The following is a 17,149-nucleotide window of genomic DNA, read 5'->3' on the forward strand; positions in this document are numbered from 1 at the left end:
CAAAGTAGACTTCGTAACCCAATGGAGGACGCCCTTTTCTCTTCCTTGCAACCTCTCTCCCACAAAAGGAATGTTGCGAGCCTGTCTTTGTTTTATCGTTATTTCCATGGCAAGTGCTCGTCTGAGCTTTGGAGCTCTGCTCCCTCTTTGCCAATCTTTCATGAAAAACACCCATCTAGCAGAAACAACCACTGTCAGTAATTTTCCCTACTCTTTATCTCTGCCAAAATACAAAACGTAGATTCCATGAACAAAGCTTCTTTCTTTGAAGTGCACGCTTCTGGAACTCTCTTCTGTTTGCCGGTTTCCCACCTGACTACAACTTGGATATCTTCAAGTCCAACATAAATTAGTTCCTGATGAACCGCCCCCTTAAGTAAGTTGCTTGTCTAGCCACACTGATGAGCTGTGAAACAGCAAAACACTACTGTATGTGGATGACTACATATATATATATATATAACTTACCATATATATATATATATAACTTATCATATATATATATATATATATATATATATATATATATATATATATATATAACTTATCATATATATATATATATATATATATATATATAACTTATCATATATATATATATATATAACTTATCATATATATATATAACTTATCATATATATATATATATATATAACTTATATATATATATATATATATATATATAAAACTTACCGTATATATATATAACTTATCATATATATATATATAACTTATCATATATATATATATATATATATATATAAAACTTACCATATATATATAACTTATATATATATATATATAACTTATATATATATATATATATATAACTTACCATATATATATGTATAACTTACCATATATATATATATATAACTTACCATATATATAACTTATATATATATAACTTATATATATATATAACTTATCACATATATATAACTTATCACATATATATAACTTATCACATATATATATATATGACTTATCATATATATAACTTATCATATATATATATAACTTATCATATATATATATAACTTATCATATATATATATAACTTATCAGATATATATAACTTATCATATATATAACTTATCATTTATATATATATAACTTATCATATATATATATAACTTATATATATATAACTTATCATATATATATAACTTATCATATAAAAATATAACTTTATATATATAACTTATATATATATATATAACTTATATATATATAACTTATCATATATATATATATAACTTATCATATATATATATATAACTTATCACATATATATAACTTATCACATATATATATAACTTATCACATATATATAACTTATCACATATATATAACTTATCATATATATATAACTTATCATATATATATAACTTATCATATATATATATAACTTATCATATATATATATATATAACTTATATATATATAACCTATCATATATATATATAACTTATCATATATATAACTTATATATATAACCTATCATATATATATATAACTTATATATATATAACTTATCATATATATATATAACTTATATATATATAACTTATCATATATATATAACTTATATATATATATAACTTATATATATATCTTATATATATATAACTTATCATATATATATATAACTTATCATATATATATATATATATATATAACTTTATATATATATGGTAAGTTATGAAAATATATATGGGAATTAAGCTACACAGAATATTCTGCATTTCATTATTGTGAGAATTCGTCAGGCTTATTATATTACACACATACACTATATATATATATATATATATATATATATATATATATATATATATATATAAAGTGTAATATAATAATTTTCTAAATTCAAAATATCAAGTTTTTTCAGTTGGTCATTTATTGCTTTGCAAAAGGTAGCCATTACAACATTGTTTGTTACACCATTATTATATTACCCTATATATGCTGTGGAAACCAATAAAAAGGATTTCATTTATTTTTTATTCTAGCTGATGGCACCCAGGTCATATGCATATTTTTAGTTTTGATCTCACTACTATGTATTAGGTTCAACATAAGAATCGATAGAGCATTGTCTGTATAATAATAAATCCCTGAATTAAAATATAATATTTAAGCGTATCTTACAACCAGGCAATGCCAGGTGGATTGCTCGTAATTTAATAAAAACAAATCTATTTTTAATATCAGGGATTTTCCTCTAAAGTGTATCTTTTTTGTGTGAAATTGACAATAATAATAATGATAATGTCAAGTAATAATAATAATAATAATAATAATAATAATAATAATAATAATAATGTCAAGTAAGCAAACAAAAATTTCTCTCTACATTGTTATGGAATGGTGGCCCTACAGAAGTGAGCGAGTAGAGTTAACTACGTATATATGCAACTTGGGAATTTAAACATGTAAATTTAAAATATGTATAGATTCCGAATTCAAATTGAAATAAGCCATTTGCAAAACAATAAGATGGCCTGAATGACGTGTCTTATTTAGAAAGAGGTTAGAAAACAAATGCATAACTGATAATATAAGTGACAACTCAACATGCAATGCACGATTGCAATCATGTTATTTACAAGATCATCAGAGAGTTAATTCTGGAAACCAAACTCAGACATAACACAATTCAATTTGACTAATTATGTTGAATCCAGAAAGCCTACCACTCTGTTTCTTCCCACAAACGCTGAGACTTTGGAATTCCCTCCGTTTCCAGCCCAAAGAATGTACTAACTTGAAGAAATTATAAATGTAAAGTTAAAAAGCATCTCATTGCTCAACTCCCCACAATCTCCTGTTAGACACGATCCCAATGTGGCAATATGTTTTTTTTTTGGGGGGGGGGAAGTCAACTGAACGTTTTTTAAATGTAGATGAACACATATTCACAAGTTTGAGGAGGTACATGTTTTACATGTGGTTTTATGAATGTGTTTCACATTTATTTTACAATCATGTTATTTACAAGATAATCAGAATTTGTTCTAGAAACCAAAGTCAGGTGCTTATCAAAAATATAGCCTCAAGAAGAGATGATACCTCAACACAATTCAATCTGACCCATTATGTTGAACAATCGAGAAATAAACTCAATTTAAATTGTGTTCTTTTCACAAAGATGTCTATTCCTGCATAAGTCAGATGTGAACCAAAGCAAGAAATAGACTGTATTTATTCCAATAATTTGTGCGTTTTTTTTTCTTGGTAACTTTGCCAGATTCCAGGAACATAATCAAGCTGTTCTGGGAGAATATATTGTTTAATGTTGCATCTTGTAGCCTTACTGGGGCAACTGTCCAAAAACATAGTCTAAATATATTGACCTATTCTCCAGTCTTTTGTCTTAATTAACAATCCTAGTGTAGCTTTATTTGTACATGGTGAACATTTAAAAAAAAATGTTGGTGAACATTTAAAAAAAATGTTGGTGAACATTTAAAAAAAATGTTGGTGAACATTTAAAAGAAATGTTGGTGAACATTTAAAAAAAATGTTGGTGAACATTTAAAAGAAATGTTGGTGAACATTTAAAAGAAATGTTGGTGAACATTTAAAAAAAATGTTGGTGAACATTTAAAAGAAATGTTGGTGAACATTTAAAAGAAATGTTGGTGAACATTTAAAAGAAATGTTGGTGAACATTTAAAAAAAATGTTGGTGAACATTTAAAAAAAATGTTGGTGAACATTTAAAAAAAATGTTGGTGAACATTTAAAAAAAATGTTGGTGAACATTTAAAAGAAATGTTGGTGAACATTTAAAAAAAATGTTGGTGAACATTTAAAAGAAATGTTGGTGAACATTTAAAAAAAATGTTGGTGAACATTTAAAAGAAATGTTGGTGAACATTTAAAAGAAATGTTGGTGAACATTTAAAAGAAATGTTGGTGAACATTTAAAAGAAATGTTGGTGAACATTTAAAAAAAATGTTGGTGAACATTTAAAAAAAATGTTGGTGAACATTTAAAAGAAATGTTGGTGAACATTTAAAAGAAATGTTGGTGAACATTTAAAAGAAATGTTGGTGAACATTTAAAAAAAATGTTGGTGAACATTTAAAAGAAATGTTGGTGAACATTTAAAAAAAATGTTGGTGAACATTTAAAAGAAAAACCTAAAGGAGATATGCTATCTCTTTGGAAGATTCCTTTTTAGATAAAGACTTGAAGAAATTTTATTGTCCCTTTACCTTTCTAGACCGTCACAAACCAAAGACTGTTTGTAGACTGTCTTCATCATAAACTCTCTTAAAACTCATTGCCACAGCAAGTTATTATATCTAATGTAATCTTCTATCCTTGACATCAGCTCATTCTGGTCTCTTCTTAACTACAACCTGCATTCAACTATCACAAACTATAACAGTCATCAACTGTCACAAACCCAAGACTGTCCATAAACTTCCTCTATCATAAACTGTCATAAAAATCATTACCACTCCAAAAACTGTCCATAAACTCTAAATATATTGACCTCTATTCTTCGTTGTCCTAATCACTGACACACCTTGATTAACAATCTTATTTAAGCTTTATTTTTACATGTTGTTGAAATAAAAAAAAAACATAAGAGATAAGCTATCTCCTTTACGTTTTTAATGATTACTGCACTAACCCTTCTTCTCGAGTGGCCTTCGGGTCTTGGTAAGTGATGATTCAAGTAAAAAAAATTACTGACACACCTTGATTAATAATCCTATTTTAGCTTCATTTGTGTGTTGGTGAAATTAAAAAGAAAGGTAGGTAGATAAGCTACCTGGAAGGTTTCTCTTAGGATAAAAACTTGGGGATTTTTTTCTTTTATTTTTTCAGTGTGTCTTCTCTCATGCTTTTTTATGGTCATCCAGTCGGCAAATGCTTTTCTGCAAACTGGACAACTATAGGATTTCTCTCTTTTTTGTTTTATTTTACAGAAATCAAGGGACCCATTACCTGGGGTAATACTTGAACTCTATATGAGATATATAGATATTTGAATGTTCCATTCAAATTTCTTTTTCAAACAGCGACTTGGTAAAAAAATTGAGAACATAGTTTTCTTCTCCCCAATTAACAATTTTTATACATTGTAGCATATCTTTCATTTTGGTTTCTTGGTCTTACTGGATTCCAAGATAAGAATTTACCTAGTCTGGTGGAGTATCCAGCTTCGTGCAGTTACTTAAGGTAATATCACTTGGAGAAGGTGCACCATTCCTTGTAACAGCTAATGTGGGTTAGACATAGTGAGATCTTATTTGGGTAGCGAATACTATGTGATTTTGAATATTTGGTCAGGGTTTACTTCTAGGGAGAAGTACCCTCATGCCAGGTTGTTCTGACAGAACCCTGTACAGAGACCTCAGACACTCGAGGATAGTATCTAGTAGGCATGTGTTTGCACATGTACTTTCAAACGAGATATATCAGGAAATGTTTTCCCACAAATCTCATGGCTAAAAGCTTTCTCTTTTTTTTGTTAATTTTCTTTCTTTGAAGATTGTGATGCTGGGTATGTTGCAGCCAAACCAGCTGCCAACATTCCCCCGCTTTTTATTGAAACCAATGGAGAGCTCTGTATGTGTTTGCATACGTTTTCTAAGATTTCCATCATGACATAATGATTTCTCTTAAGATAAAGACTTGAGGATTTTTATTTTTCCTTTGCTTTTTCAGTGTGTCTTTTCTCATGTCTTTTTATGGTCGTCCAGTCGGCAAATGCTTTTCCGCAGACTTGACAACTAAAGGGTTTCTCTCCTGTATGTGTTCTAACATGTACTTTCAAACGAGATTTATCTGAAAATGCTTTCCCACAAATCTCACAACTGAAAGGTTTTTCTCCTGTATGTGTTCGAATATGTCTTTTCAGACTCCCATCGTCACATAATGCCTTCCCACAAACATTGCAGATCGATTTTTCTCCTGTATGCGACTTAACATGCCATATTAACAGAGAACTCTGTGAGAACCGTTCACCACATAATAAACAGGAAAAAGGTTTCTCTTTCGTGTGCTTCCTCATATGTACTTTCAAATGAGTTTTATTGGAAACTGTTTTGCCACAAACCTCACAATTATAACGTTTCTTTCCAACGTGTACTTGCATGTGTCTTCTTCTGTATGCCTCAGTAGGGCATTGCTTTCCACACACCTGGCAAAAAAAATGCTCTTTTTTAATGTGCGTTCTAGCATGAGGTTTTAACTGAGATTCCCGTGAAAACACCAGCCCACATATCATACAAGGATATGTTTTCGGTTCTGTGGTCTTTTCAGTGTGCACTAGCATATGTGTTTTCATATCAGCATAATCTGAAAATTTGGACCCGCATTTTTTACAAGCAAAAGGTTTCTCTCCAGTGTGTGTTCGAACATGGGTTTTTAATTGATGTTTATATGGAAATTTTAATCCACACTTTATACAAGAATATTTTTTTCCTTCAGAATTTGTATCCATTTCGTTCACCAAACTGTAACGCTTCTCTTCACTATGTTGTAGCATGTGTCTTTTCACATAAGTGGCAGTCGTGAATTGCTTTCCACACACTTCACAAGATGGTTGCTCCTTTTCATGGTTTAAAAACATATGAGTAGTCATATCAAAGCGGTCTGAAAATTTGGACCCACATATTTTACAAGCAAAAGGTTTCTCTCCACTGTGTGTTCGTACATGCGTTTTTAATTGATGTTTATATGAAAATTTTAATCCACACTTTATACAAGAATAACGGTTTTCTTGAGAATTTGTTTCCATGTTTCTTATTTAGGATTCCTTTTAAATATTATCTGTCTTAATTATTATTTAATTCATTTTCAACTCTTACTGTAATCTGTGAATGAAAAAGAAATATTAAATTGCAATTATAATATCTGCATTGAAATTGATTCATTTTACATTAAAAATTAACAAGAATTAAGATTTCATATCTAATAACAAATAAAAAATCCTAAATTGCAATCAGAATATCAATGTTTGTGTGTGGTTTTGAAAGAATCCAGATGATAAGAATACCGTTTTTCTTCAGAATTTTTTTCCATGTTTCTTTCTTAATTAGAACTTGTAAATAGCACTTCCCTCAATTTTGATTTCATTCATTTTCCACTTTAACTGTAATCTGTGAATGAAAAAGAAATATCAAATTACACTTATAACATTTGCATTAAAATCAATTTATTTTACATTAAAATTTTTTTAGATTTTCACATGCAATAAAGTAAAATTTCATTTTTCACATGTTCCATAGAAAATGATATTGCTGAAACGGTATCAATTTTTATTTTGGACATTCCTGCAAACACCATGAAATACCAAACAAGTTTTTTGTTCACTCACAATGTCTATTCAAATTTATGTTTTTTATCTGAAAGTTCAGAAATATCCTATTTAGAGAAGCTGCTAGTTTTTTGGGGGTTGAAGATCAGCTACATTTAAAAATCACCTCTGTTTAGTCTCGAAAGCCAACCAATATCCCCAGTAAAAGTGATTGTGAGGCAGGGTTTCACTCCTGTGGAACTATGTTCCGTCTGCCTGCTTCCCACCTGACTACAACTTGGATGTCTTCAAGTCCAACGTTAACAAATTCCTAATGAACCGCCACCTTAAGTAAACACTTCATCAAATCTCCACACTAACGTAATGTACTTGTAATAACCCTTATCCCTGAGTGGCTTCCGGGGCTTGATAAGTGGTGATCACTGTGTAAAAAAAAAAATCCCCAACCGCACCTCTCCTGAATTAGCACTGCTTGAGTCCATTGGCAAGAAGTCCAGGACAACTGGAAACAATGTTTGAAAAATAAAATTTAAATAGAAAAAGATTAAACAGTCTAACAGTGATCAGATGTTCAGAACAAAATCAAATTTAACAAGAAAAAACTAGCATAAAATATTATCTACATACTCTTATTTTCTTTATGCCGAGATAAGCAGAGAGCACGTACAGCAGCTGGAATTCCCAAATAGTCACCCATTTTTAGTAATGACCAGGCTCAACATTGCTTAACTTCGGTGATCTAATGGAAACTGGTATCAACGTGATTACGCCATATACATTTATATAAAATTCATATTGAAATAAGTTTTAGAAATCTCATAGTGATCAGATGTTTAGAACAAAATCAGATTTCACAACATATAACAACATTATTTATATTCCGATATTTTCTTTATATTAAAAAACAGTATATTTAACAAAAACAAGATAAAACAATATTTGTCATATCCAAAGCTGGAAAACCATAGCCTCAGATTTTATTGTAACTTGCACCAGAGACATGTTAAGAATAGCTTTCTAAATATTAATGTTATTGCAGCATGGTACAATAAGTGCAAAAGTAATTGTTTTTCAAACATAATTTTTATAGGGTAAATCATCCAGACATAAAAACTTTATGATGTGGCTCTTACCATGACGTGTGATCACCGAGAAGTATAAAAGATGGACAGAGCTTGCAGGAGAGTGCATATTCCATTAAAATGGACTTGTACTAACACATAATATTTGTAATTATGTCTTGTTTTGGTTCCACTACTTAATAAAGTAGTTATCTATATTTTCTGTCTTATAGTACATTTTTGTGCAATAAAACATTAATACTATATAGTCATACTGCTTATACTAGATTGTTATACTGCTTATACTAGATTGTTATACTGTTAATATTAGATGGTTATACTGTTAATATTAGATGGTTATACTGTTAATATTAGATAGTTATACTGTTAATATTAGATAGCTATAATGTTAATATTAGATAGTTATACTATTAATATTAGATAGTTATACTGTAAATATTAGATAGTTATAATGTTAAGATTAGATAGTTATAATGTTAATATTAGATAGTTATACTGCTAATATTAGATAATTATGTTAATATTAGATAGTTATAATGTTAATATTAGATAGTTAAACTGTTAATTTCTTAAAAAACAGAAATCGTTTTCTCTTTCTTTTCATCAATTATTTGTATGTTTTTCCTGTATATGTTGACAAAACAAATGAATTTTCTTGATTGAAACAAACCATATCTCATCAATTTGCGGCCAATATAATGTCCTGCTTGGTCAATAAGGATGCACGAGCTTGACGGTTACATCACCATTTTCTGCATTGATTTCATTCACGATGTAGAAAGAATTATAAACAGATGTTAAATACTGCATTTGTGAAATGTCAGAAATCTCAATAAATGATGGTAAATTCATGTTTTGTCACTATATAATTCATTCTCAATTAATATCATTAAATAACGTTTTCTTTATAATTTGTTTCCATGTTTTTTCTAAATATCATTTCACTCAATTCTAATTTCATTCATTTCCCACTAATTGTAATCTGTGAATTAAAAAGAAATATCGACTTACAATTATTACACTTGCATTAAAATCAATTCATTTTACATTCAAAATTAACTAAGATTTAATATGCAATGATAGATAAGAAATTTTAAATTATAATCATGTCTGCATTAAAAGATATTTCACATGAAAACATCATTAAAAATTTAAAATTCTCACATGCAATGGTTTTTATAAATTCATATTTACAACAAGGACAGCTAATGGCGAATAATATGCAAAGAATTAATATTAAGTACGTATTTTTATTAACAGCGATGCTTTGGAATTCCCTTCCTGCTAACTGCTTCCCTTACTGTACTGATATGCAGAAGTTTAAATGTAATGTAAACCAACATCTTGCACATCTCCCCTAAACATGGCCCCAAATAGTAGCCCCTTACGTCCAAGTGGTGATGTGCCTTGTTTGAAGTGAACGCAAAGATGGCTATTAAAATAAACAGTAAATTTTTTTTACTCACATTCGCCCATAACAAGGCATATATCACCACTTGGAGGTAAGGGGCTATTATTTGGGACCATGTCTAGGAAAGATTAACAAGATGTTGGTTTATGTCACATTTAAACTTCTGCATATCAGTACAGCCAGGGAATCAGGCCGCAAGCAGCAGGAAGGGAATTCCAAAGTCTAGCCATTCGAGTGAAGAAACTATTAGAGTCAAAAGCTTTCTGGCATTTAGCAACATCAACAGTGAATGGGGTGTGTGAGTTTGTTGATAGGTAGGTTTGTCGAGGATATGTACATCAAAGGGGCATAAGTGCCACGAGTTCATCAGAGCACATTCTAAAAATCATTACAAATTAAAAGATTTCAGACTTAAAATAAAGACAACGAAGGCTGTATGGGGTATTATTTAGAGGTGATACCATTGTAATAGAGAACTGTGTAATAATGTATATTACAATTTTCAAGTAATTATAAATGTTATGTTAAATTATAATTAAATAATTATAAATGTTATGTTAAATTATAATTAAGTAATTATAAATGTTATGTTAAATTATAATTAAGTAATTATAAATGTTATGTTAAATTATAATTAAGTAATTATAAATGGTATGTTAAATTATAATTAAGTAATTATAAATGGTATGTTAAATTATAATTAAGTAATTATAAATGTTATGTTAAATTCTGACTAATCGTTTAAACAGGAATAAAATATGAACAAAAATGGCTGTTATTAGTATGAGATTCCGGTTATAAAAGAATAACGTTTTTGTTTTTGTAATTTTTGGATATATTACTGTTTCCAACATAAAAATTAAGTAAATACTGTTGTTTTTGTTCAAAACCACATTTTAAACAAGTGAAACATATTAAAAGAAATATCTAAGCAGTTTATTAACCAAAATCAGAATACAGTGTAATTCTACATAGTTATTGTTACATTTTCAGAAACCCTTTAAATCAACTGCATTCTTTTAATGATTTTTTTTTTACACAAGTAAAATTCATTTACACGTTATTGTCTACAGATGTTAGTTTTACTATTATTTTTTTTAAAAATTGGTTATCATTTCATCATGGTCCCCCGTGAGTGCACAGTGAACAAGGTATAAAAAAAATGACTAAGTTCAGCATTTGCCCCCCCCCTTCAATGGACAGCATATGTTTGATGTTGACATTGTACTGAGTTTCCACTAGCAAATCCTGCTTCATGATAATTCCTCATTTCCTTCAGCACTCCCATACTTATATAGTTATATAGAGCCCTAACTGAACGATTATTATTATAATTGTTGTTGATGTTAGGAAAATATTAGGTTGGTGCAAAAATAATGTCGTTTTTTGACATTTAACTTCTAAATATCATAACTTCTTTCATAATAAACTTCATTAATCAAAATCAGAACCGTTAGAATCAACACATTTTTGCCTTGACCAGCAAGATTATTTTGTCAAACAGTCTCAATAATATTAATAACATTCATTTTTATTATAAACTAGCAGGAGGTACCCAGCATTGCCGGCTGTTTGGAGGTGTGTGTGGTTTTGGGTAAATCAAAACTGCGGGGGGGGGAATAAAAATAAAAGTTTTGGTAGGTAAGTATGAGGATCGAACCCGAACACTTGAGGCAAAGTTGGAAATTAAAGTGTGAAAAAAAACGTGCGATGTTAACCATTGGGCCACTGCAAAATACTAATGGAAACACGTTTGAATTTATTTAACTATTTGGAATTGGCAGGTGCACGTTTTAATGACTTAATGAGGTCAACTTTGACTGTGGGGTAGTATTTCATTTACTGCGGGAACACTTTTTTATTTTTATTTTCCCAAGATGTTGTGGGGGGGGACCAGCTCTCCATAAAAAAGGGATTATCCAAATTGTATAGTAATTGCCTGATATAAGGAAAATATTTCCACATTGATCAAATCTGATTGCTTTCGGACATTTCTGGCGATAGCGACCGGAAAAATACCACCAGAATTAGTGCCGCTCTTATTATATGAAAAAGCCAAATCCACATGCGGCGAAAAATGTTGAATATTTCTCTTTTCAAAGTCGAGCAAATTAAATAGACACGCGACCTCCATTGTTAACCCATAGATATTATGATTTATATGTGATATAAAAAGTTTTAAGAAGTTGTGAGCCGACCGCTTCTCAGAAAAAAGCCTTTTACAGACATACACAAAAAGCGAACATACATACATACATACATTTTCGCTTTTATATTTATAGATTAAACATTTTATGACCTTTTATCTTAACTCAACCAACCTTGTATACCTTTAGAAATTTAAATTAAAGAACTTCATCAATTTTAAAAGAAAGATGGGAAATTTAACACTAAGCTTTGAAATCATTCAAAGTTTTCACACTTTTTTTCGAATCTTTTCCAGGATTTTCCAATGCAGAAAAAGAGCAAAACTGTACACAAAAAAAAGAAAATATTTTATATATTTTGTTGAAATTATTAATGTGGGATGTTTTTTACTGCAGTCATGTTTTTGATGCTGTGAAGAGTTGCCTCCCCTTGTATGGTTTGTGCTGACGTGTTGTTTAAGGTTTGGAGTGACTCAGGAGTTGTCTCCCCTTTGACTGTATATAAAAGCGAGTGCGTGCCACTCTTTCTCTCTTCATTTGTAATCATGTAAATAAATAGATGTACGGCACAATCACGTTGACACACTGGTTCTTGCCAGATCAACAAAGTTAAGCAACGTTGAGCCTGGCCAGTACCAGATGGTTGACCATTTGGGAAGACTAGGCGCTGGATGTATCTTCTGGAAAGGTTGGGCATGAGGCCAGCACCCTCACCTTGAAAAAAGAACTCCTCGCTACAAAAGCATCTACAAAGTTGTAGATGGCCTATGCCCCTTAGGAATTCAAAGCTATGGATGGAAATAAATCTTTCCTAGACATGGCCCCAAATAGTAGCCCCTTACGTCAAAGTGGTGATATGCTTTGTAAGGAGGGAACATGAATAAAAAAAAGTGTTGTCTAATGGTGTAACAATTATATTACCTACTTTTATATATTTTTATTACGTGTGAAGTGCGGTTTTTAATTTGACATTATTTTAGGGTTGTTGCAGTCCATCATGATGTACCAATTCAGCTCTGTTGCAGGTGTGATGCATTTGTTATTGAAAAATTAATCACCAACTAATGCAGGAATAAAAGGCAAATACTGTTATACAGCATATTAAAAGAAATATCTAAGCAGCTATTGTAGTTTATTAACCAAAATCAGAATACAGTGTAATTCTACATAGTTATTGTTACATTTTCAGAACCCTTTAAATCAACTACATTCTTTTAAAGGCTTCTTAATGAATTTTTTTTTTTTACACAAATAAAATTCATTTACACGTTATTGTCTACAGATGTTAGTTTTACTATAATTTTTTTAAAAAATTGTTTATCATTTCATCATGGTCCCCCGTGAGTGCACAGTGAACGAGGTATAAAAAAAATGACTAAGTTCAGCATTTGCCCCCCCCCTTCAATGGACAGCATATGTTTGATGTTGACATTGTACTGAGTTTCCACTAGCAAATCCTGCTTCATGATAATTCCTCACTTCCTTCAGCACTCCCATACTTATATAGTTATATAGAGCCCTAACTGAACGATTATTATTATAATTGTTGTTGATGTTAGGAAAATATTAGGTTGGTGCAAAAATAATGTCGTTTTTTGACATTCAACTTCTAAATATCATAACTTCTTTCATAATAAACTTCATTAATCAAAATTAGAATCGTTAGAATCAACACATTTTTGCCAATTGAAAAGAAGTTTATTTATCCCATTAGCATAGAAATCCAGAGTTTTGGAAGTGATGAAGTCATTGAAGTCCGACTCGGCATCATCTCGGTTTTTGAAGGATTTTTTGCGCAGGAAGTTGTCGATATGCTTGAAAAAGTGATAATTGATGGGTGGGAGGTCTAGTGTATATGATGGATGACACAGAGTCCCGTAGCCCAAGTCACCAATTTATCCATCCTCTTGCAAGGTCAGTTAAGCAACACGTGGGTAAGCACTATCATGGAGGAGAATTGGTCCCTTCATATTGACCAATCAAATCTTTTTTTTTTTACACAAGTAAAATTCATTTACATGTTATTGTCTACGAACGTTAGTTTTACTATTATTTAAAAAAAAAACAATTGTTTATCATTTCATCACTAGTACCAGCAATGCAAAATTAAATAAATAAATAAAAAGAATCGTTTTGGAATCTGAAATTAGATGCAAATTTTTCATATATAGATTGTGATACCACAAAAATTCATAATCGTCCCAACACTCATTTGGACAGATCAATTTGTGCTTATTACTAATGGGATAAACAAATTGCAATAAACCAGTATTATATATTTAAATTAAGTATAAGTAGTAGTTTCTATTTAAAATTATTTTAGGATTGTCGCATTTTCAGCTCTGTTGTATCTGGAACATATTTTACTGAATAAAATTAATCACAAACAAACAAATGCAGGAATAGAAAGCAAAGAAAGACTTTGTCATACAAAAAATATGATTAAAATTTAAGCAGCTATTGTGGTTCAGTAGCTAAAATTGACATGTAATCCATACATATAAAAGCCAAAAGAGGCACGCGTTTCTGATGTTCAGCAAAGGCTTATTTCTGGGGGTTCTAGGAGAGGGGAGGGGGTTACTATGTTTTAGAACTTTTATATACTCCTTAGATTTGCGAAGGGACATCATCTCTAGATTTATTTGATTAACACGCGTGTTTGTTTGTGTTTTTTGTATAAAAGCGAAACTAATCGAAAGCGAAAGCAGCTTTCCGACTTTTCTACGAAGGACATCTAGAAAGTAATTAGCTTTGATCACTGTGGGGGGAAACCCCTCATATCAGACAATTGCTATTCATTTGGACACTCCCTTTTTGTGGGGAGCTGGTTTTCCACAACATCGTGGGGAAATAAATGAAGCAGAGGAAAGCTGAACTGGCCTTCAGCCAGCATTAATTTCTGCAAGTCAACTTTTTGATTGATATCGCTAAATTTGAATGCTTTACACTTCCTGTGGCTTCGTAGCGTCGCGGTAAAATGCCACATTTTCTTTCACGTCTTCGCATCACGAGTTCGAGCCTGCTTGCCTAAAACATTTTTTTTTCAAATACCCGGGCACCCCTGCTAGTCTATAATATAAATCTCACCTGTCTGTTTAAAGGTATGTATGTTTGTATGTCTCGCAAAATTTTTCGATAGAGATGACTAATTTTCATGAGATTGGTATCATTTTGAAAGTCGACCATTCGGACAAATAATATAAAAAAATTGGCCAAAAACATTAATTCCTTCACCCTCAACTGGCCACTTTTCTACAGGGAGTGGTCACTTTTTTCGCCAATATTTTTGAAAGTCATCCCCTCTTTTGGATTGTCTAGCCTTAATTTAAACCTACATCACTTTCGGTTTTGCAATGGATGCAACAACAAACGTCACTTTTTTTTCATGTTTTTCCCTCCTTCACGGTACAGGTTCAAGCCTGACTGCCTAGTACCACTTTTTTTTTTCCTTAACACACATTTCCTAACACCCACGCAACGCCAGGCACCCAGGCTAGTTCTACATAATTCTGGTTACATTGGACGAAATCACTTTTGTGCGCAAGACATTTTGACAATGTTTTGCATGAAATTTTTACTTTAATAAAAATTCTGATGCAGTTATTAAATAAATACCAACAAACTTCATCCATGTTACAAGTAAAACTATTAAAAATCTATTCTAAGTTAAAATTGATGAGAATAACCCATGTAAATAATGTTGTCATATGTTGGTTTTTGTGTGAAGTTCAATTTTATTCTAAATTTGGTTCAATATGAACTTTAAATAAATTTCCTGAAAGTACTTATCTCAAGTTCCTAGGCTTAACATTCACAGACAACATGAATTGGATCAAATACATTGAGGTAATTGCCAAGGTTTCATGGCAAGTGCTCGTCTGAGCTTCAATCTATGCCCCCCCCTTGCCAAGCATTTACAAGAAAGACTCACCTAGCAGTGAGATATCTACTGGAGCGATAGAAGGATCCCTCCATTTTTCCAGCAATGTTGTCAATGGATTTGATGTATGTGTTCCATTTAGGTCAGGAGTAAAGGTCAAGCCCAGAAGCATAAATTGGAATGCAGTGTAATTCTACATAATTCTGGTTACATTGGAAAAAATCACTTTTGTGTACGAGACATTTTGACAATGTTCTGCTCCTTTTATAATGAATGTTGTTAAAAGCATTAAATTTTTACCTTCATAAGAACTGATGCAGTTATTAAATAAATCCCAACAATGCCAACTTCATCCATGTTACAAGTAAAACTATTAAAAATTTATTCTAATTTAAAATTGATGAGAATAACACATGTAAATAATGTTGTCATATATTGTTGTTTTTAGCGAAGTTCAACTTTATTCGAAAGATATCATCACTGTTTTATCTTTGACTATTTAACTTTTACTTTCTAAAGCTTGGTTCAATATGGACTTTAAATAAATTTCCTTCAATAATTACAAGAAATCCTCTCAATCACTGATTGCCATGGCTAAAGATACACTGCCAGAAAGTTCTTCTCTCAAGCCCTACGCTTAACATTCACAGAGAACATGAATTGGAACAAATACATTGAGATAATTGCCAAGATTATTGCGAGGAAGGTGGGCTCTCTCTACTGTTCTAAAAAGTTACCCACACCTGAGAGTATCCTAGTTACTATTTGCCCATGCATGGAATATTGTTGTCACATCTGGGCTGGTACATCTGCCACTAGTCTCTTAGGCCTGATAGGGTAAAAAAAAAACCCTCACCAACCTAATAGGTCCTGTCGGCCAAACTCCAAACTTTGTCCCATCATTGAAATGTAGCATCCTTGCGCCTGTTTTACAAATACTTTAATGATAAAGGCTTTAACAAACCCCAAGCACTAGTACCCCCTTAACGTAAGTACCCCCAACAAACCAGCCAAGCAGAAAAATCCCATCCCTACACAGTCGAAATCCCTAGATGCTGGAAAGTCTTCTACTCAAATAGCTTCTCCCTTAAACTGCTAGAGTTTGGAATTCCTTTCAGACTCCTGTTTTCCTTACTGTACTGACATGCAGAAGTTCAAGTGTAATGTGAACAGACATCTTGCTGCCCAACTCCCTACATAGAATCCTCTCATGACTTAGTGGCACTGTGCTTTGTTTGGTTGAATAAACACGAAAAGAAAAGAAAAAAAATTAGATGGCCTCCTTCAAAAGATTAGTTGCTTCACCTAATAGGATATTTCTGACTCCTAAGAAAAAAGATTCAA

The 17,149-nt window shown here is 30.9% G+C and overlaps 1 protein-coding gene across 1 annotated transcript in view; it reads right to left on the bottom strand.

The window, feature by feature from the left end:
• Positions 1-4,045: 4,045 nt before the first annotated feature.
• LOC145269724 (uncharacterized) overlaps positions 4,046-17,149 on the bottom strand; it is a 17,990-nt gene continuing 4,886 nt past the window's right edge. The window contains exon 3 of the mRNA XM_080125447.1: positions 4,046-7,127. Within this exon, the coding sequence (XP_079981573.1) occupies positions 5,669-6,766 (1,098 nt within the window). The 5' untranslated portion in view covers positions 6,767-7,127 and the 3' untranslated portion in view covers positions 4,046-5,668. The remainder of the gene's footprint in view (positions 7,128-17,149) is intronic.

Source organism: Euprymna scolopes, chromosome 45 (assembly GCF_053919585.1).
Source record: "Euprymna scolopes isolate OS-2025 chromosome 45, ASM5391958v1, whole genome shotgun sequence".
Lineage (NCBI taxonomy): Eukaryota > Metazoa > Mollusca > Cephalopoda > Sepiida > Sepiolidae > Euprymna > Euprymna scolopes.